Source organism: Callorhinus ursinus, unplaced genomic scaffold (genome assembly GCF_003265705.2).
Source record: "Callorhinus ursinus isolate GAN/ISIS: 27379988/994484 unplaced genomic scaffold, GSC_fseal_2.0 scaffold72, whole genome shotgun sequence".
In the NCBI taxonomy this organism is placed as follows: domain Eukaryota; kingdom Metazoa; phylum Chordata; class Mammalia; order Carnivora; family Otariidae; genus Callorhinus; species Callorhinus ursinus.
In genome coordinates this window covers 3,621,868-3,644,254 of record NW_027397134.1, presented here as the reverse complement: position 1 = coordinate 3,644,254, position 22,387 = coordinate 3,621,868, and the positions used below count along the sequence as shown (strand labels likewise).

The 22,387-nt window shown below is 46.6% G+C and overlaps 1 protein-coding gene across 4 annotated transcripts in view; it reads right to left on the bottom strand.

Annotated features, from left to right (window-relative positions):
- Positions 1-283: 283 nt before the first annotated feature.
- KREMEN1 (kringle containing transmembrane protein 1) overlaps positions 284-22,387 on the bottom strand; it is a 67,258-nt gene continuing 45,154 nt past the window's right edge. For 2 of the 4 annotated variants that reach the window (XM_073886863.1, XM_073886865.1), the window contains exons 5-9: positions 19,251-19,404; positions 8,478-8,810; positions 7,245-7,406; positions 6,084-6,168; positions 284-4,506 (exon numbers count right to left, since the gene is read on the bottom strand). In XM_073886863.1, coding sequence (XP_073742964.1) covers positions 4,338-4,506; positions 6,084-6,168; positions 7,245-7,406; positions 8,478-8,810; positions 19,251-19,404 — 903 coding nt within the window. In that variant the 3' untranslated portion in view covers positions 284-4,337. Of the gene's footprint in view, positions 4,507-6,083; positions 6,169-6,894; positions 7,084-7,244; positions 7,407-8,477; positions 8,811-19,250; positions 19,405-22,387 lie in introns of those variants that run through there. The other 2 variants (XM_073886864.1, XR_012376439.1) reach the window with 2 other exon arrangements.

Here is a 22,387-nt window from a genome sequence, read left to right as displayed (position 1 = left end):
GTCTTTCTGAGCACAAAGCCCTTTCCTCTTCCCATGACCCGCCCCAGGTTCCAAGGTGTTCACTTGGAATTCCAAGGGCTCAGATCTGACCTGCTGCTGAAGATCCACCGTGGGTCAAAGCTGTGAGGCGACCTGAGGAAAGCTGGGGGCACTAACAGGAAAAACTGAGCAAACAGTGAGGCCTGGCATTTGCAGGGACTTCAGAAGAGCGCATAGTCTGCCAGCACGCGACACCCCCTCGTTGCGAGCGCCCCCATAAAAACGACATGCTAAGGCCCGTCGCTGTTTCTACAACAGTGAGAATATTTATTTTCTCCAGACAGTAAAAATAACATTTTTCTCTCTTTTGTAAAAGTTAAGTACCATTACATTAACCATTTTCTTAAATAACAAAATCCTAAAAATATATATTAAATTGTATACAGTGCGTCACACTTCATCTTATATTTTAAAATACATGATGTTTCTATTTTATTCTCAAAGTTGCATATTAAGAGCATATTTACAAATAAAGCCTTGTCATCCAAAGTCAAGATCCCTGCGGGAAGGTGAGTCTGGATGTGGGCAGGTCTTGATGCTGCGTGCACCCCAAGACGGCAGCTCCCTGTGCAGGAAGGGAAGGGTCCCCCACTATGTGCTCCCGAAGACACATCCTTTCTGAAGATTTACCTCAGACTTTCCTCCACACCCCACTTCTGCCTTGTTGAGTATGTCTGACTTGGCAACACAGAAGCCTGTGTGATGGGCTTCCCTGGGGTCTGCATGCAGTGGGCTGAGGCCCCATCGTCACCCCTGAGCTGTCCCACCTGAGGGGGGAGGCAGCTGCAGCTGGAAGTTTTGAGAAATACCCCATGCCAGGGCAGCTAGGCTGAGAGACCTGGCCAGGAGGTAGAACAGTGAGGAAGGTAAACAAAGACACCAGAGGAAACAATCAAAAGGTTAAAAGTTCCCAAGGTAGTAACAAAAGCAGACCTCAAACATCAAACAGGAGATCCAAAACCCAAGAAGGTGGCAGCTGACTGGGCTATGGGGTGGGGAGCGGGCCGGGCTCTGTGGGAGACGCGGGATGGCCTCATCAGACAAGGGAGACAGGATCTCGGAGGCCATCCACTGCTAAGTGCTCGTGAAGATTAAGTGCCCAGGACGCATGGGGCTTGGTGATGGCCTATGTGCCCCACTGGTGTCAGGCCAGCTCCTGGGCTGACAATGGGGCGAGTGGGTGGGGCTGCACCGCTTTGGCCTGAGGGCCAGAACAGCTGTCCTTGCTAGTGCTTTGATCTTTGTGGGTTTCTGGCTGATTGGAATCTTGAGCCAGAGCCCACACTTCAGAAGTTATAGCAGCCTGGTTACCTCACTCACAGCCAGAGAGGGGCCTCAACCCTGTTCTGACAAGGGAGGGGGATGTGGAGGACACCCGGGCTTCATGCCTACACCTTCTCTGTTCTGCAAGTGATTAGGCACTCGGGGAGGAACACGGGGCGCCATGTGCTTCCAGAGGGGCCAAGCACACTGTGAAACGCAGCTAAGACCACGTTCCCAGCTGGCTGCAGGCATTTACCATGGAGGCAACAAGATCAGCTGCCCGCAGCCCTCCCTTCCCTGGCGGCCCAGTGCTGAGAAAGCAGGGACTAGATCCTGCAGAGAAGGGGTGAGGAGGGCACTCAGGCCCAGAGGCACCACTCACAGCCTCGGTTCCCTCTGTCACCTCAGGGCAAAGGCTTTGGGCAGGATGCTTTCAAAGTGGCAGGCCACAGCGGCCCCCAAAGTCCCTCCCCTTCTTCTTTCCTAATCTGCTATGTGATCCGTGACGTCCTTTCTCGGGGACATGCTTTCCAGCCCCTCCAATCCTTACTTCTCTCTAAAGTGGTTTCTTAAAAGACCAAGTGCAGGCCTCCTACGGTGCTCCTGGGAGCACACCTCACCTCCTCTGGGACTATTATTCCTCAGGTGTTTACTTAGCCACAGGGGACCCTCTGTGGGGTGCTGCTGACAGGTTCCGACCAGAGGCCAGGTGTTTATGGAGGTTGGGCCTGGGACAATTTATGGCCTCTCCCCCAGCGCTGTCCGGAGGCCAGTTTGGGTTTCCTGAGGCCGCACCCTGGCCAGTAAGTTGATCCTGGTGGCACTGGGCTGTGCCAGGGCCAGCAGGAAGGAGGGCACTGGGGCGTCACCAGCACTTCCTGGGTCTCAGAATGGGCTGCTCCAGCTGCAGACTCAGACAACACCCTGGCTGTGTGAGGTGAGCAGGGTGGGCAGGTGGACCCATGGGATGCCCCGAAGGCCAATGGCCACAGGAAGCGCTAGGTGACTGAACAATTGCCCCTCGGCCAGGCGACCCCCTCCCGGGGCTAAATTCCGCATTCCCTGTGTGCTGTGAGTGGATCTATTCAGGGCACAGGGCCCTTTGTGACTGCACACACCTGACACTTGGTTCAGAGGAGATTCCACAACAGCCAGGAATAGCTTCGAGGGGAGACAGCACATGTCAGTGTATTTCCAGTCGCGTGGGACAGGCCTGTGTCTCCAGACCCAGGGGCCTGTGGACAGCTGCTCCGGGGTAATCAGCCTTTCCAGATCAAAGCGTGAAGGCAGCACCGAGCAGCTCTGTGCCCGCAGCAGGCCTCACACGGTAGCTGGGGCAGCGCCCTGCCCTCCCGTGGACACACTGCCCCATCTCCCCACTCCTGTGCTCCTGTGCCCCTCTGCTGGCCAGCGTGCAGCATCTCCCCTGGATGCCGGGTGTCACCTCTCCCTGCAGACCCCTCCCCGCTGGCCCCACATGGTCCTCTGCGTTTCTGGGAGCAGCCAGGCGCACACAGGTCATCAGCATGGCAGGACCCCAGGAAAGGCCACAGCAGGCGGTTGCTGAGGGATTTCGGGAAGGTAGGCAAAGTGCTCCAAAGAGGGAACCTGTGAGGCCAGAGGCCCAAGGCCCGAGGCCCGGTTGCCTCTGGGAGAGTCGTGCTCTGACAAAGGCCCAGGACTGGCCTTCGGAGGCCCAGGCTGCTCTTCTCAGCTGCTGTTGACAAAGCCTACTTTCGGATGGCAGGGACTTCTAAGCTGGAGATGGCTCTTCCTCCCGACCAGCAACCACTGCAGCTGCACCTCTCCATCTTGGGAGGCCTGTCGTCGAGGGTCTCCAGTTCCCAAAGCCCCCCTCTCAGTCCTCATGCCACTCTCTGCGACTCTCTTCCCTGTCTGAAGTGCAGGGCAGTGTGGGGCTAGGGACCAGGGCCCTCTGAGCCGTTCCAGACAGCACTCTGTCCCCTTAACTAAGGGGCAGAGGGGGCCGCAGAGCGCACAGGCCGCGGGGTGGTTTTTCATCTTTTAAAATGAGCTCTGCCTGCAGGAGGGACTGCTGGTGCCTGTGTCTCACCCAAAGCTGCCTAAGGCTAAGCCACAACATTTATACTCCCTGTTCTGAACGGAGAGTCAGAGAATCTCGGGGGCCCGGCTCAGGTTCCACAGGACCACGGCTGCACAGGGGCAAGGCCAGGCGATCCCACATAACGAGGAGTCACTGAGCACCTATAAAAGCTTTCTGGAAAGTCTGTTGTGTGAATAAATGAATGCATGTTTTATACGACCACTCTGCAGGCTTGCTCTGCGATCACCAAGTTATGGAAAGAAGCTATAGAAAGAAGCCCGGTTGTGGCAGGGGGCAGGCTTGATGTGATGGGGGGGGTCAATTCCCAGGCTCTCCCGGGTTGGAGGAGGCCCATCCTCATCTAGCACCCAGAGAGCAAAGCCCCAGAGTCAGCACAAAGCAGGGGCCCTCTTTATGCTTTGGGGTGCTAATGTCCAGGAATATAGGACAAGGCCAACCCCCAAGAGAACCTCAGAAGCATCCCTGTTTAAAACTATAAAGAATGGGAGAAAGTGATCTGTGTGGACAAAACAGAAAATAAGCAAGGGAAGACTCAGCATATAGTATACCTACCCACCACCCTACAGTCATCTAGAAGGTACCTGAGCCCAGTGCCAGACACAACCATCTCTGCCATCTCAGGCCCTCTGTCCTGACACCCCCATTCTAGATGAGAGAGAGAGAGAGAGAGAGAGAGAGAGAGAGAGAGAGAGAGAGAAGCACAGGGAGGGCCCAGACCCTGGGACTTTGGGTCTCTCTCCTAAGTGCAGTGATGAAGCAGGGGGGAGTCCAGGCTAGGCCTGCCCCCGCAGCAGGATGTCCCTTTCCAGCCCGTAGGATGGCACTCCTGCAGAGGCTGCCAGAGAGGCCGAGAGAGAGGCAGGGAGAGTCAGTCAGAGGAAACCACGGGTCCCCCCAGTGGCCTCAAGCTCGGAGGGACCTCATGTCCTGGGCTCGGAGGGGGCAGCTTTTAGTCACTCACAAGAGGATTACGGTCATCTGGTTGACTCTGACCCTTGAGTTTCTTCTTAAAGATGGAAATTGAAGTAGAGGGCTTATAAAAAATGCTCCAGATTTCCCCCGACGTCCCTGGTTGATGACAATCCCTAAGGTCCCCTGAAGCAGGAACGCGATGGGATCTGTTGAGCAAAAACAACTTAATATTTCAAGTCGGGTGCAACAAAGATCCCAAAACAACCTTCTGTCTCCTGAGATACCTGTACCTATGAAATGGGGCATTCAGTGAGGCGAGGCCTTGGGAAAGGCCTAACAGCTGCCCCTGGAGGTCTGAAGGGCATTGTGGGAATGAAATGTGTCCGTGGGATGGGAACAAGGCGGCACAGCTTCCAGTTCAGTATAACAAAGAGCTTTCTAACTGGAAGAGTTACTCAAATCTGCAAGGGGCTGGACTGAAAGATGAGGAGTTTTCAAATTTTTTTTTAGAGAAGAACTCTTTCTTTAAATGATATTTACCTGGAAGCCCCTCTGATTAAAACAAGATAAAGCCAAAGTCTCTCCTGCCTTACTACCAACATGTGCCCCTGTCCCCCCATGGCAGGCCTCCCACCCCGGGGCTGCTTGGCAGGGAAGCTGCGGAGGGACCCCAATGTCACATGGGAGTCAGACATGCGCTGTGGGGCCCTGGTATGCGGTGAGGTGCTGGGCCCTACAGAAAGCCTCCAGCTCTCTTGCTGTATCTAAGAGGCTTTCCCAGGCCGTGTGAATTGTGACTTCAATATGTAGGTATATACACTGAAGCTCGAGGATGAGCTCAGTAAACACTAAAAAAAGACACTGTTTCCACTGAAAAATGTAAAGTGCAGTGTAGAGAGGCCTGCAAGGACAGCCTTCACAAAGCAGTGGCAGAGCCAGCATTTCACGTATTAAAAATTCTGTGGCAGAGGGCAAGCGAGAAGGTCAGGAAAATGGTGGATTTATAAGACACCGGTGTTCAGGAAAGGCTTTGAAATACAGAGAGCCTGTCTATCAATTATAGCTCAATAAAACTGGGGGCAAAAAGGAGCGGAGAGAGCCTGGACTGGGAGCCATAGGAAAGACAGAGTAGGGGTCTCGAAAAGATCAGAGCTTTTCTCTGGAAGTACACAAACATTTTAGTATATGTGCTGCCAAAGCGAGCACTGGAAGTACACAAACATTAAGAGCATAAATAACTGCCTCTTTTCCTGGAAGACAGAACTGTTAAACCCGAGTGGCAAAGTAAGGGAAGGAAATATCATTTTTCCATATCAGTCAGAATTGAAGGATGAAGCTTCTTAATTGTTTTTAAATAATTATTAAGCAATAGCTAATAAAATGTTAGGATCCTCTTCCTAAGAATGTTTCCCAATTTCTAGAAGGCATTAGGAAATAGGCATGGTAGTGTCTTAGAAATCTTTCTAACATGAAGATCTCTTTAAGGGGCCAGCACAAATCAAAAATTGGAAATGGTTGTTTTTTAAGCCTACACTGTTTCAATCCTCCTTGAAATCATATCTGTGAGCCAGAAGCAAACACAATCCCTCAAACCTTGGTGAGATTTGTCCAGTTGTACATTTCACTCTACAGAGAATGAGGAATGCGTACTGCCTCATGTTGCCTAGGACTAAGGGCTTGGGCCTCATGTTCTGATACGACAGTTGTATCCAGACAAATGAAGCACAGTAGAAAAGGAGTTCTGAGTCTTTCCCTTGTGAGACTGGGCAGCTTTCATACTCACTTGAATGTGACGTGCAGAAGTATCTTTGCTACAATGGCTGTGACTGTAAGGATGAGGAGAGTTGCCAGGCCATACACTGTCCATCCTGCAAGTACAAAAGACAGGGTTTCTTGGACCTCTTGGAGCTCCATTTTCAGAAGGAGGTCTGTTGGAAGCCCCAAGTCACCACTGGCAGCTCAGAGACGCAGGTCTGGCTGAGGAGCCCCCTGCAGGTGGGGGCAGCCACCAAACGCAGCTGAGAGCTGGGCGGGCAAGGAGCCCCAGGCCTTCTGACCACCTCGCCTTGCTCTAGAGCTCCCTCTTGGAGAGAAGCAGGCAGGGTGGTCCAAAGTCCATTCCACTTGGGAGGTGGAAGGAGTGGTATATATGATGTCTTTACCACTGGAATCACTGTGCAATCACAGATGAGTTACATAAACTCTTTGGGCCTCAGTTTCCTTATCTGAGGAATGAGACGTGTGACCTGTGAAATCCTACCAGGATATAAAAACAAGCAACGCAGAGCACGCATTGGAAGGACTCTCCTAGGGTGGGTCCTGCAGGGTAAAACCCCTAGGCTAGGTCTTCCCAGGCAGAAAAGAGAATATGGAAGTATGCAGCTAAGTTAGCCAGCTTCAACCACAGACCATTACGCCCTCTCTATCCCTCTCCTGCATGACTTTTCTTCTAGCTCGTCACTATGTGACCTGTTATTTTGCTTCTTGTCTTTCTCTTACCACTTATAAGCCACAGGAGGGCAGGGATATTGTTTGTTTGGTTCATTCTATAGTCCGGTGCCTACAATAGTACTTGACACCCCTGAAGCACTTACATGTCTTTTGAATGAATGAATGAATGAATGAATGAAGCTCTTGTATATGCCAGTGAATTTAGGGAGCTGCACCTTGGGAGCTCTAGAAAGACATCCTCAAAGTGGGAAAACACTGGCTTGGCTGATTAATCACAACTTGCAAAAGGCACACGTGCTGGATCTTTGGAGGTGAGCACTTTCTCCTAAGGACTGAGGAAACAAGCTAATGAGAAAATGTCCCTCAAAGGCCAGGACAGTCACAGAGCCAGTACCCACAACCTGCCTGGGAAGAGAGTTCCTTCTCTAACTGCCAAGAACACTGCCCTCAAGCCCCGTGGCTTCCACCCCCTTTTCTGGTGTCTGGAAACTGCTACCTGGTACGGTCTGGGGTGGGTGGCTGGGGCTGGTGGTGATGACGTAGAGGACTTTAGAGGACCGGGCTGCGCTGACGCTGAGGTTGGCCTGCTCTGTGATCACCTCGGCCAGCGTCTGGTTGGCAGTGGACCTCTCCTGAGGCGTCTCTTCCTTGACGGCTGGAAGATCAAAGAAATTAAGAGGGGGGAGAGCTGATGGAGACAACAGAGAACTTCGGAGGAGGACGCACTGGCTAGGAAGAGAGGGTGTTTTTTTGATTCATTTCTGCGTGCAGTTTTCTCCACTGACCCCACTGGCCCCAAAGCAGAACCTGTCAGGCTCTGGCCCAGAAAGTGCCAGAAGAAGGGGCTGTCAACTTTTAACCATTTGACTGGTCTCTTTGAGGACACCTGAGCCTGCTTGCTTGCTTTCCTTGTGCCTTTTGTTATGGTGCCCTCTGCCCAGAATGCCTCCTTACTTCCTATCTATTGACCCAAATCCCACCTGGTCTCGAGACTGTCCCTCCCACCTACGGGAAGGCCTCCTCTCTCTGACTTCCTGTAGCACACGCTGACTGAATTCTTCCCGGGGCCCTCGGCATCCGGGACAAGGACCAGGTCTCAGATGCCCCTGTTTCTCATGTGCTGGCGGAGAGATGTGCCTGGCACATGTGTGTGCACATCACAGGGGCAGAGAGTGGGGCTCCATCTTAGGACAGTTGGTTTTTTTTTAAGGTATATTGGGGTTTTTGTTGTTGTTGTTTGTTTTCTTCTTTAAAGTTTCTTTTTTTAATGTAAGCTCTACACCTAATGTGCGGCTCTAACACATGGCCTGAGATGAAGAGTCACTCGCTCTTCCAACCTGGCCAGCCAGGTGTCCCTTAGGAGGGTTCGAAGAAAGATGAGAAACTAGTCTTTTGGGATTGACAGAGATATCAGGAGGCAGGAGGATGGGCCAGATGACCTTTTTAAAGCCTTCTAATTCTATCAGTCTCAGCTCCTCCTTTTAGTTCTTCTTTCAACCGTGCCATGACAACTGTCATCAGAACAACTAAAGTAGCGAAACTGACAGGCGTCGCCTCTTTTCTGTAAATGTATGAAATGGGAGGTGGGAAAATCCACAAGTTGAGTCAGTAGCTCCTGCCTTGCAGCCCCATCAAGACCTGCCCGAGGCCCGCAGGTCACCACAGTGCGCCCAGCAAAGCCCGAGGTGCAGCCTGGAGGGCCCCCCAGGAGGCTGAGAAGGGTTACCTTGGTATAAGACAGCAAATCCCTGGGCCTGATTGATGCGATCGGAGAAGAAATACAAAATGACAAAATCCAGAGAGACGTTAAAGGACAGAGGCGGGCGGTTTCTCCCACTGAAACGGACCAGGACGCGGTGGGTATAGCCGTCCAGCAGCTCCACCATGTCTGCAGAGTCCCTGATGTCAAACAAGGTGAAGCTGAAGTGGATGTGGGAGGCTCCTGGAACCCGGATGGTCCAGTAGCAGACCCTCCCCGTGGCGTAGGTGTCTGGAAAGTCAGGGGAATACACCACGGAGGTCAGAGCCGAGTAGTTCCCTCCGCAGGCGCCAACGAGAGCTGTGGGAGACAAAAGGACACTGGCCCTCAGCCTGGGGCACAGCCTGGGGCTCGCTTTCCAACCTGTTACAAACAAAACTCTTCCTAACCAACATGATCCAGTTTGGGATATTATTTTTCGTCTACAAAACCAGACTGTCTTATGTTTCAGGATCAAATCACAGAATGAATAGCTTAAACCCCGAACAAATGACTGTGGAGGCTTTTTTTTTTTTTTTTTTGCCCAGGAGACCTTAGAATTAGCACGCAGCAGGGTGGCTCAGCCTACATGGGGGTCGGGCTGGAGTCAGAGAGTCTGGGTTCGGGACCAGCTGGGCTATGTGATCCCAGGGGCTGCACTTCACTTCCAGAACTCCTGTCTCTTTTGGTTTGGAGGATGGAGAGGCCACCACCTGTTCCTGTATCACACAAATGCGTGAGGACAGATGAGATGAAGCACATGAAAACACGGGGGCCTCTTTGCAGGGAGACACTTGATGAGGTAAAGCCGTAAAAAGAGAAGGGCTTTACAGCTGCTTGGACGCCCCCGGTATCTTAGGGGTGCAATGCTCATGTGAGGGTCCACACACACTCATCGAGCAGGAAACCGTGGCACAAGTGACTCTGCACAGGGGGAAACACTTGGTACTGATCACTCTGCACGAAGCACATTTGGTTTCTCTGGACTCCCCTTTTTGATTGGTGGGTTCTAGGAAGGGGATACAACCACTTCACTGTATCCTCATCAGTGAGGTGTAAACAAGATCCTGGAAATGAAAGTCCTTGAGAGGGACTGGGATTTAAAAGCTTCTTTTCGGTTTGTAGAAGGCAGTAAGAGAATGCTGCTTCTATCTGAACAAGAAGCTCAAAACTCTTCTTCAACCCTTCAGAAGGCTGAAGTGTCAAGACAACCAAGAGAATTTAACTCTAAAAAGTAAGAAGCCCCTCTGAGGAGAGTCAGGCCGCACAAAGTGTTTCATCTTTAATAGAGCATGAGAGGAAGAGGGGGCCACCAAAAAAGCAAGGCAGAAGAAAGGAGCTAAGAGGTCGAGCATGGGCTAGCCTCTCAGTCTAGAATGAGCAGGGGCCCCAGGCACAACAGGCACACTCACCTGCAAGCAGCTCTGTGCAGACCTCCACCCAGGGCCCACAAGAATGACTGGGATAGGGAAGGAGCCCAAAGAGTCCCCCTGGGCGGGGCAGAGCTCAGTGTAGAGCATTTGACTGCAAAGAGTCCCCCTGGGTGGCACTCATACAGGACGCCCCCACGGCTATTGGGGGACAGGTGTGAAACACTGACCGCTTCCTGGACCTTCCTCCCAAAAGAGGTAAAAGCCTCAAGTGGCTGTGGGAGGAGCAGCAAACCCTCTTGCTCCCAGAGCCACTGGAGGGGTAGAAGCAAAATCTGTTTGCCTCTGTGGAGGGAGCGGGAGACTCTCTCCTTCCTGCCAAAGTAACCAGGCAGATCCACTGTTTCCAAGGGAAAAGCAGAGGCAAAAGCCATCAGCCCCTGGTTGCCTTGAGCCCCCAGATCCTGCACCAATGCAAAGCAGAGGTCTGCTTCCCCCGAGGGAGGGGCAGGAAATTCTCTTCTTCCCGAGAGCCACCACAGATACAAGGCAGGGTTTGACTGCTGGCGAGGGAGGGGGTGTGTGGGAATGCTGAAAAGGCCCTACCTCTGAGGCCCAGTAATGTCCTGTTTAAGACTGAGGATGAGGCAGGAGGCCCAAGAACCCCCCCTCAGCTCACCAGGAGCACAGCACCAAGGAACAAGCAATAGTAGTCTACCATTGAGGGAGGGGAAGGAGTGCAGAGAAAGATCCCTTCTTTGGCAAAGGCACATAGGAACTACTCAAAGCTAAAGGTGGAATAGAAACACTGGAAAAAAACAAAAAAACCCACTGGTATCCCAGGCTCCACACCAAGCACAAGGTAACAGCAGCCTATTGCTGGAAGAACTTGAAGCCTGGTGTGCACCGAGGGTAAAAACAGAAACAATACCCAAACCCAGCTCATCTGATATAATGGCTCAGTCCCCACACTAAACAGTCCTGCCCATTTCCAGGTGTAAATTCTATTTACTCAGTCTGCACTGTTCTTCTACACACAGTGTATGGCAGTCAACAAAACATTATAACACACACATAAAACATGCAAGTAAGGAAGGAAAGAAGCAGCAAAAAAAAAGGGGACTCGTCGTCAAGCGATAAGACAATCTGTAGGATCAGACTCAATAATGATGGAGATGTTAGAGCTATTAGACAGGGGCCACATGATTAACACTGTAAAGATCTACTGGAAAAGATGGACAACATGCCTGAACAGATTAGAAATTCCAACAGAGACATGTAAAGTTAAGAGTCAAATGTAAATGTTAGAAATAAAACAATATCAGAGGTGAAGAATTTCTTTGATGGGCTCATAAACAGACTACACACAGCTAAGGAAAGAGTCAATAAATTTGAAAATAGGTCAATAGAAATCATCTAAAATGAAGCAAAGAGGGAAAAAAAAGAAGCAGGGAAAAAAAAAAAACTAAAAACAGAACAGATCATCCAGTAGCTGTGGGACAACATCAAATGATCTAACAATCGGAGTTCCAGAAAGAGAAGAAAAAGAGTAGGGGGCAGAAGAAATATTTGAAGAGACAATGGCTAAGAATGCTCTCAAGTCAATGATAGGTGATCTAAGAATATCAGCAAATAGTAAGCAAATAAATTTAAAAACAAAAATTAAAAAGCAAACAAAACAAACAAAAAACACACCTAGACACATCATAGTCAAATGCTGAAAACCAAAAATAAACATGAAATCCTGAAAGCAGGCAGAAGGGAAAAGATGAGGGGCGCCTGGGTGGCTCAGTCATTAAGCGTCTGCCTTCGGCTCAGGTCATGATCCCAGGGTTCTGGGATCGAGCCCCGCATTGGGCTCCCTCCTCGCTGGGAAGCCTGTTTCTCCCTCTCCCTCTCCCTCTCCCCCTGCTTGTGTTCCCTCTCTCACGCTCTCTGTCAAATAAATAAATAAAATCTTTAAAAAAAAAAAGAAGGGAGATGATATACAGGGAACAAAGAGCAGATATCTCTAGAAACTGTGCAAGCCATAAGACAAAGGAGCATTTCTGAGATACTGAGAGAGAAAAAAAAAAACTTTTGGCATAGAATTCAATATCCGGGAAAAACATTTTTCTACGATGAAGGTGAAATAAGGCTTTCTCAAACAAAAGCTGAGAGAAGATAGCAATAAGAACATGAAAAGATGTTCAACATCACTGGTAATTATGGAAATGCAAATTAAAACCACCATGAGTTACCACCATGCACCTGCTAGAATGGCTAAGACTAAAAAGGCCATACAAAGGGCAGGAGAGGATGCAGAGCAACTGGAAGTCTGTCAGAATGCAAAATGGGGTAGCCACTTTGGAAAACAGTTGACAGTGTGTTGTGATGCCAAATACGCACTTAGTGTATGACCCTGAAATCCGATTCTTAGGTATTTACTCAGGATAAATGAAAGCACACGTTCATGCAAACACCTGTGAATACAGGTTAAGGGCAGCTTCGGAGCATCTTTATCATAGACAGACCAATGTTTATCAATGGATAAATGGATGAATAAATTGTGATATATTTGTACAAAGACATGCTTTTAGCACAAAAAAGGAGCTGTGGAAGCAATCATGGGTGAATCTCAAAAGCATTACACAAAGTGAAAGGAGCCAGAAACAAATGGTTAAGTACTATATGATTCCATTTATATGACATTCCTCAAAAGACAAAACTATACAGATTAGTGGTTGCTAAGGGCTGGGGGCAGAGAGAGAACTGACTACAGAGGGGACAAGAGATCTTTTTGAGGTGATGAAAATGTTCTATATCTTGACTGTGTATGCATTTGTCAAATCTTGTCGAACTGTTCAAATAGCAGGGTGATTTTTTACTTTATCTAAATTAGACCGTGATAAAACTAAATTTTTCAAAAAGGAAAGCTACAGAGAAAGATTCCCTAGGTAATCATCCTGACTTCCCCCCTTCCTAACTATGAATTTGAACAAGATAATTTCAGTATACCTCAGTTTCCTCATCCATAAAATGAAATTAATAATAGTTTCTCCCTTATGGGATTTTACAAAAATTAAAAGAAGTTAATCTATGTAAAGTGTTTAGGATAGGATCTGGAACATAGTGTAAGCTCAGTAAGTATTAGCTATACTATTCTTTTTTTTTTAAAGATTATTTATTTATTTATTTGACAGAGAGAGGGAACACAAGCAGGGGGAGTGGGAGAGGGAGAAGCAGGCTTCCCGAGGAGCAGGGAACCTGATGCGGGGCTCGATCCCAGGACCCTGGGATCATGACCTGAGCTGAAGGCAGATGCTTAATGACTAAGTCCCCACTATACTATTCTTATTATTTGTAAAGAATCAAGAGTTCACTACTGGGTATTTACCCCAAAGATACAAATGTAGGGATCCGAAGGGGTACGTGCACCCCAATGTTTATAGCAGCAATGTCCACAATAGCCAAACTGTGGAAAGAGCCAAGATGTCCATCGACAGATGGATGGATAAAGAAGATGTGGTATATATACACAATGGAATGTTATGCAGCCATCAAAAGGAATGAGATCTTGCTATTTGCAACGACGTGGATAGAACTGGAGGGTGTTATGCTGAGTGAAATAAGTCAATCAGAGAAAGACATGTATCATATGACCTCACTGATATGAGGAATTCTTAATCTCAGGAAACAAACTGAGGGTTGCTGGAGTGGGGGTGGGAGGGATGGGGTGGCTGGGTGACAGACACTGGGGAGGGTATGTGCTATGGTGAGTGCTGTGAATTGTGCAAGACTGTTGAATCACAGATCTGTACCTCTGAAACAAATAATGCAATATATGTTAAGAAAAAAAAAAGAAGATAGCAGGAGGGGAAGAATGAAGGGGGGTAAATCGGAGGGGGAGACGAACCATGAGAGACGATGGATTCTGAAAAACAAACTGAGGGTTCTAGAGGGGAGGGGGTGGAGGGATGGGTTAGCCTGGGGATGGGTATTAAAGAGGGCACATTCTGCGTGGAGCACTGGGTGTTATGCACAAACAATGAATCATGGAACAGTACATCACAAACTATGATGTAATGTATGGTGATTAACATAACAATAAAAAATTTAAAGAAAACAAAACAAAACAAAACAAAAAAAGAATCAAGTGTTCAGGTTAAACTGATTATTTCAATAGCAAAGGCAGATCCTCAACTTAGAACTTTCGATTTCCAGATGTGTGCCATGCAGACAGAAGATTCAGTTCAGCAATTCCGAGACCAAACATATGACATGTATGACAGATTGTTAAAATTCAGTGATAATTCAACAGGAAACTTGAAATTTAGGAATATATGCAAGATCTTATTTTTTGAAGGGCTGGCCACATATAACCTGGGCAGGTGGGGACCCTGAAGTAGCCCTGGGTAAAACCTCCGGTGGCAGAAAGCCAGTGTCCTGCCTTCTTTGATTCAGCACCTCTGTCCCGCCTCAATATTAGCTAAGTCAGTTTCTTCAGGAACAGACGTCAGGCATCAGCAGGAACAGCCAGTCTCCCCCAGATGCAGCTGAGTGCTCTGTTTCTAGACGTGAACGATACTGGCATGTCTCAGGAAACAAACCTTAACCAAATGGGTCCCAGCCATGAATCAGACTCCACTAGACTGGCACCCAGAAAAGGAGAAGAGTATTACCATATTTCATCAGTTTTAAGGGAAACATTTTAATCTTTCAGACTAGAATGTGTCTGTCCATCAATGCATGTTATTATTTAGTTGGAAGTATTTTTTTCCTCAGTGATATGTACAATGATATTGCCTCTCATCACTGATAGCATCTGGGTGTCTATGAAGTATAATAATTACTAATGCAATCCTAGAGGTCAGATCCTATTGGACTTTCAGCCCTCAATATTTTTTACCATTAATCTCTTCTTTTCCCACTGAACTGTAAGTCCCATGAGGGAAGGATCTTCATCTGTGGGGCCTTGGGCAAGCTACTGAACCTTTATGAGCCTCGGTTTTCTCCTCAAATAAGGATAACAGTACCTGCTTCACGGTATTATAATTAAGGGAAGGAATGCATGGAAAGTAAATAGCACAATGTTCTAAAAAATATATTTGCTCAACTAATGTTACAGAGTAAGGACCAATCCACACAACTCACTTCTTTCAGTGCCTAGACGCTGAAAGGGGCCCAAGAGGCCAGCCTGGGCAGTCTCTGTAACCTACTATTGGCTCCAGCCTCTCTGATCTTTTATTTGGTTCCGTTAATTCAATAAATTAAATTCTGGGGCAGCAGATGCTCTGAAGCTTCTGTCAGTGCTGCATTTATACACAGTACACGGCCTACTTCACATCCTCCTGGAGCTCACAAGAGCTTGCTGGAAAATCAGCCATATGGCCTATGACAAATTACTTGACGTGGCAATGATGACTGAGCAGACGGCTGCCTCCCTAATCTCTCTGCGGAGGTGCAAACGCAGCCTGAGAACCACTAGAGCTGAGGAGCCTGACGCACCGTTCTGCAAGGAGCAGAGAACAGGAGGAACTCACTGACATCCTGACTGGGACCCAGGTTCCAGCCACACTGGTAGCAGAGCCTGATATTCTGGGAAACCATCACCTGGTCCCTTTCTCACCATCTAACTTTTCCAGTCTCTTCAAAGACACATCTTTGTCCCCCCAAATTATGGGACAGTCTGTAGTCACCATCTGCAAAATGCTCGGCTTTATCCAATGGATCATAAAGACTTCCACGGGGCAGTACTTATGCTATTTAGATAATTTTCCCCTCTAGAAGGGAAACCTCACAGATGATTTCTATAGGGCTGCACTTTGTACCTTTCTTTGCAGAGCTGTGGGGTGGGGGTTACTGGAGCAGGCTACTATCAGGGGCCTCTGCCAGTCAACACACACCAGGGCCTCTGGAGACTGGAGCTTCTTCGAATGCCAATCTCCTCAGTTCCTGAAGGAATGGAAGCCAGAAAGGACAGCTTCCGGATGGCTGCAGAAGGGGCCGGTTTGATAATAATCAGAGCCACTGGGCCCACCCTGTTTACATGCTCTTAGAGCATTAAACTGGACCCTTTATCATGACCTGTCTTATTATTCTTAATAAAAGGGATTCTGGTTGCTGAAAACAGAAAAATAAAAATTGTGGCAAACCTGGGTTTGAGTTCTGGATTTGGCTCTTTTTCACTTGGGCAAATTATTTTCTCTTTTGATCCACACACAGTTTTCTTATGCACAGGGCTGTTGTTAAATAGCATAAAATAAACAAAAGCACCTGGCATCCAGGCTATAGCACACACCAAGTGGTCAACGGACAGCAGTTATTTCATTATAATTAATTCACCTCGCTGCACCTTTGTGTGAGGCCTGGTACTCTCTCCTAGATCTATTTCCAGTACCAAAGATGATGCTTGGTACAGGACTGACTTTAAAGCAAATTATTTCCATCTAACACCTCCAGCATAGGCACTGCACTAAATAAAACGTCATTTTATCTGCCACACAGCAGACACTCAATAAAAATGTGCTAAATGATTATCTTTTAAAAGTATTCTATTTTTTTTAAAGATTTTATTTATTTATTTGAGAGAGGGAGAATGAGAGATAGAGAGCACGAGAGGGAAGAGGGTCAGGGGGAGAAGCAGACTCCCTGCTGAGCAGGGAGCCCGATGCGGGACTCGATCCCGGGACTCCAGGATCATGACCTGAGCTGAAGGCAGTCGCTTAAGCAACTGAGCCACCCAGGCGCCCAAAAGTATTCTATTTTTTAACAGATATAAAATCCACCATTTTAACAATTTTAAAGGGTACAGTTCAGTGGTATCTGTTATATTCTAATGTGTTCTAACCACTGACATCTGATCCCAGCACATTTTTATCACCCCAACAAGAAAACCCATACCCTCTCCTTCCCTCAGCCCTTGGCAACCATTAATCTGTTTTCTGTCTCTATGGATTTGCCTATTCTGGACATTTCCTCTACACGGAATCATAAAATACATGGCCTGACGTGTCTGGTTTCTATCACTTAGCATCATGTTTTCAAGGTTCATCCATGTTGTAGCGTGCATCAGTATTTTGTTCCTTTTTATGGCTGAATAATACTCCATTGTATGGCTATAACACATTTTGTCAACCCATTCTTTGGTTGACGGACATTTGGGTTGGTGCCACTTTTGGGGCTATTGTGAACAGTGTTGCTGTGAATGTTCCTGTACAAGTTTTTGTGTGAACATATGTTTTCAACTCTCCAGGGTATATATCTAGGAGTGGAACTGCCAGGTCATAAGGTAATTCCGCTTCACATTGGAGAAACTGCCAGAATGTTTTCCAGAGCAGCTGTACCATTTAACATTTCCACTAGCAATGCATGAGGGATCCAATTTCTCCATATGTTCACCAATATCTATTTTCCAGTAAAAAAAAAATTAACACTATGTTCTGTTTAAAGTAGAAAAACAGGTAGTGAACCCACACACCCTACTTTTTTTTTCTTTACCGTCTAATCCCATTGCTTGTTGGCTGTGTGAGCCCTGGCCAGATATTTATCATGTGCTAGGACACTCTTCTGTAAAATGAGAGTAATAATATAATTTGTATAGATTGATATTTTATGTAAAAGCCTTAATACACACTAGGTACTCAATGTTTATTTCCTTTCTTTTCTTCACTTAGGAGTACTCAGGCAATTTGTAAGCTCCGTAAACATACACTCCTGGGCTGGGGTGTCAAGGCAGAGGATCTTATAATAATAGACTTCGGAAGTGAAAACTTAAATAGAAGTGCAGGGCGTATTACTTGCCAACAATTCTTAAACGTTAGGCAAGTTTCAAGCTTTAGCTTTAACAGAGGTATTCACCTGAGTATGTGTCTTGACATAATGGGACGTATAGGGACCCAGTGGCAGTCTTCAGCGAGCACACTCAATTAAAAGGACCAACAGTTGACCACCTGAGTTCTGCTTGCCAATCCTTCTCCTGTCCTCTGCCCAAACACACACTTCTGATGACGTCCAAGCCATAACCTGCGAAAGGCTCGGCTATAAACCTGGAATGACTTTATAGTCACCCTATACAGTAGCTGAATTGTGTCCTCCAAAGAAGACATGTTCCATGCCTGGTAGCTGTGAATGTGATCTTATTTGGAAATAGGGTCTTTACAGATGTAATCAAGTTAAGTGAGGCCATACTAGATGAGAGTGGGCCCTAAATCCAATGACTAGTGTCCTTATAAGGAGATACAGAGAGACACAGAGGCACAGAGGGACCGAGGGACGATGGCCATGTGAAGGAGGAGGCCGAGATCGCAGTGATGCAGCTACAAGCCAAGGAATGCCAAGGACGGCCAGCAACGGCCAGAAGCTCGGAAGAGCAAAGGATTCTTCCCCGAGGCTTCAGGAGGAGCATGGCCCTGACAACACCTCGATTTTGAACTTCTAGACTCCCAAACTACGACAGAATAAATTTCTGTTGTTTTAATGCTCCCGGGTTGTGATCACTTGTTATGGCAGCCCTAGGAAACCAATACAGCATATGACATTTCTGCTTGAAACTGATCCACTCGATCAGGTTGATATGTCAAGAGTAAATCTACTCTACCCTAATGACTAACAAAGACCTATGGACTCTATAGTATATTTTAGTAACCTCAAGTCTTTCCTTTTGTCTGTCTCACTTGTAACAATCTACTTTCTACCATTTCTAACAAAATTGGGTGCTACATTGGTACTATGGCTCTCACAAAGTCTTACTACCACTGAGGGGATGTGTGTGTGGGGGGGGTGGTTGTGAGGAGGGATCAGGTGGGCCAGTGGTTAGAACAAGGTATGGGAGAGGTCACGGCCCCAGATCCATATCCCATCCATAGCGCACCCTGCCCTAGCCAGCATCTCACAGATGTGGTGGGTCAGAGAGGTGGCTGGTCAGGGCACACTCAGTATCAGGCCTGGAAAGACAACTCGAAGCGTATGGTCTCTTCTCAGCTGCAACAGTGCTGCAACACCAAATGCCAAGGAAAACATTAAAGGGCTTGGAAATCAAACAAAACAACAGGATCTTAAGGCTAATACTGAACAGCCATACCAGTGTCTGTATTAAGTTGCAAAGGTCATCTTTTTTAGGTTGCCTAAGTGTCCTGTGACAGGCCTCATCTCTTCAGAGCACATGGCACAACCGTAATTAATTACTTGTTAAATGTCTGTCCTTCCTTCTAGAGGACAGGGGCTGAGTCTTCTTGGTCAGTGTTGTATCCCCAGGATCTGGTCAGGACCTGGCCTGCAGGAGGTGCTTAATAAGTATGCCACATGAATGAAGGAGTGAATGAATGAATGAAAGACAGGAAGGCTGGTCAGGTTGTTTCTCTGGCACAGCGTTCCTGTGTCTTGGGCAGTAACAGGCCCAGGGCATACTCACTGTCAAAGAGGATGATCCTGCCGTCACCACCACAGGGCTGGGTGTGATCCCCGAAGCAGACACTGTTGCATTCGGTGCTGGCTGCCTCCCCGTACTTCCAGTAATCAGGATTGTTTCCACAGAAGCAAGCATAGCCCGACTCCATCCCAGCAAACTGTCACAGTAGAGAAACAGCACTTGGTAAGTGTCAGTCTGGGGTGTCATCTGGCCTGAAGGAGCTTGGCAGGCTTGGCCCCCAGCCTTACCCTCCGGGTCCCTCTTCCTGGGGTATCTCCCTCGCTCCGCTCCCTCGGTGCTCATTACACACTATCAGTAACTACGTTTCCCCTTCGTCGCGCATCCCTTTTACTGCTTGCGTCTCTACTATAGTTAAGTGAGTTTTAAGGCAGGTGTTGGGGGGAACCCACTAACTTGAAACATTAATAATATATTATTATATTCAACAATATATTGAATGTTTACTGTGTGCCGGGTGGTAGGTGCTTTATGGCTAGTCCTCATCACAACCCCATTACAGGCCCCGCTAAAACTTTTCATTTTATTTATTACCATACGGTAAAACTATTTATATGGTATATAGTTCTATACATTTCAACCCATGTATAGATCTGTGCAACCACCACTACAATCAGGATACAGCACAGGCACATTGCCCCAATAACCTTCCTGTCCTGAACCTACTGCTTTCTAGCTCACCCTCCCATAAATAAACCTTGGCAACTACCTATCGGTTTGCTGTTACTATAGTTATGTTTTTTCAAGAATATCACATGCTAAGACTGAATGTTTATGTTCCCCCAAAAGTCATATGTTGAAATCTTAACTCCCAGTGAGATGGTATGTGGACGTGGAGCCTTTGGTAGGTGATTAGGGCATGAGAGCAGAGCCCTCGTGAATGGGATTAGTGCTCTTATACAAGAGACCCCAGAGAGCTCCCTAGGCCCTTCTGTCACATTGAGGACACAGCAAGACAGCGATCTATGAACCAAGAGACAAGCTCTCACCAAACACCAAATCTGCCAACAACTTGGATCTTACACTTCTAGCCTCCAGAACTATGAGAAATAAACGTTTATTGACCCAATCTGTGGTAATTTTGTTACTGCAGCCAGAATGGACTAAGACATCACATAAATGGAATCATATAGTATGTAACCTTTTGAGACTGGCTTTCCACTCAGTGCAATGTCTTTGAGATTCATCCAAAGTGGTGCATGGATCAATAGTTCACTCCTTTTTATGGCTGAGTAGTAAGACCATTGCATAGATACACCACTGTTTGTTAATCCTTTGGGTAGTTTCTAGTTATTCAAGATTATGGATAGAGTTGATATAAACATTTGTGTATAGTTTTATGTGAGCATAAGCTTTCATTTCTCCAGAGTAAATTTCATTTCTCTCAGAGTCGGGCTATACTTGCTTCTTCGGTTATTCTAGGTTATCTAGGATGCTGGGTTATATGGTAAGTTTATGGTTATAAGAAACCACTTCTAGAGTGACTGTACCATTTTACATTTGCAACAGTGTGTGAGTCCCGGTTGCTCTATATCCTTGACAGCACATGTTATTGTCAGTATATTTTATTTTAGCCATTCTAAGAGGTGTGTAGTGGTATCTCATTGTGAGTTTCATTTGCATTACCCCAGTGGTTAATGACACTGAATGTCTTTTCATGTGCTTATTCGCCATCTGTGTGTCCTCTTTGGTGAAGTATCAAGTCATGTGCCCATTTAAAAAAGTTTTTTTTAACTATTGAGTTCTTAGAGTTTTTGTATACATTCTGCATATAAGTCCTTTGCTGCATATGTGATTTGCAAATATTTTCTTCCAGGCGATGGCTTGTCTTTTCATCCTTTAAAAAATGTCTTTTACAGAGTAAAAGTTTTAAATTTTGGAGAAGTTCATTTACCAATTTTTTCTTTTATGGATCATGCTTTTGGTGTTACACCTAAGAATTTTCTGCCTAAACCCAGGTAAACCCCAGTCATGAAGATTTTCTCCCTTCTTTTCCTCTAAGAGTTCTATAGTTTTACATTTTAGTTAGACCTAAGATCCTTTTTGAGTTGAGCATGTAGTCTTTTGTATTTGACTTCTTTCAATTAGCATAATGTTTTGGCGATTCATCCATGTTGTTGTGCGCATCAGTATGTCTTACTATATCTTCTTTCTGTTGCTGAGTAGTATTCAAAAGTATGGATACAGCACAATGTATTTATCTGTTCATCAGTTAATGGACACTGAGTTATTTACAGGTTGGGACTAATCTGAATAATGCTGCTATGAACACTTACATACAAGTTTTTGTGTGAACATACGTTTTTAACTCTCTTAGGTGTATACATAGGAGTGGAATTGCTGGTTTATACGGTTATGTTTAACTTTTTGAGAAACTGCCAAACCGTTTTCCATAGCAGCTGCACCATTTTATATTTCCACCAGCAAAGTAGGAGGGTTCCATCTCCACATTTTCACTGATACTTGTTTTGCCTTTAAAAAAATTATTTTAGGGGCACCTGGGTGGCTCAGTTGGTTAAGCGTCTGCCTTTGGCTCAGGTCATGATCCCAGGGTCCTGGATCCCACGTCGGGCTACCTGCTCAGCAGGAAGTCTGCTTCTCCCTCGCCTTCTGCCCTTCCCCCTGCTTGTGCTCTCTCTCTCTCTCTCTCTCTGTCAAATAAATAAATAGAATCTTCAAAAAAAATTTTTTTTAACTATAGCCATTGGTTATTTATTGTCTGAGGTGATATCTCATTATGGTTTTGATTTGCATTGCCCTAAAGACTAATAATATGAGCATATTTCCATGTGCTTATTGGCCATTTGTATGTCTTCTATAGAGAAATGTCTATGCAACTCACTTGCCCATTTTTCAGTAGAGTTGTCCTTTTATTGTCAAGTGGTAAGAGATCTTTATATATTCTGGACATTAAATCTTTTTACAGATGATTCACAAATATTTTCTCCTATTCTGAGAGTTGTTTTTTCATTTTCTTAATAGTGTCCCTAACACTCAAAAGTTGCAAATTTTGCTGAAGTCCAATTTATTTTTTCTTTGGTTGTCTGTGCTTTTGTTATCATAACTAAAAAACCATTGCCTAATACCAAGGTCATGTGTAGTTATACCTATGTTTCTTTCTA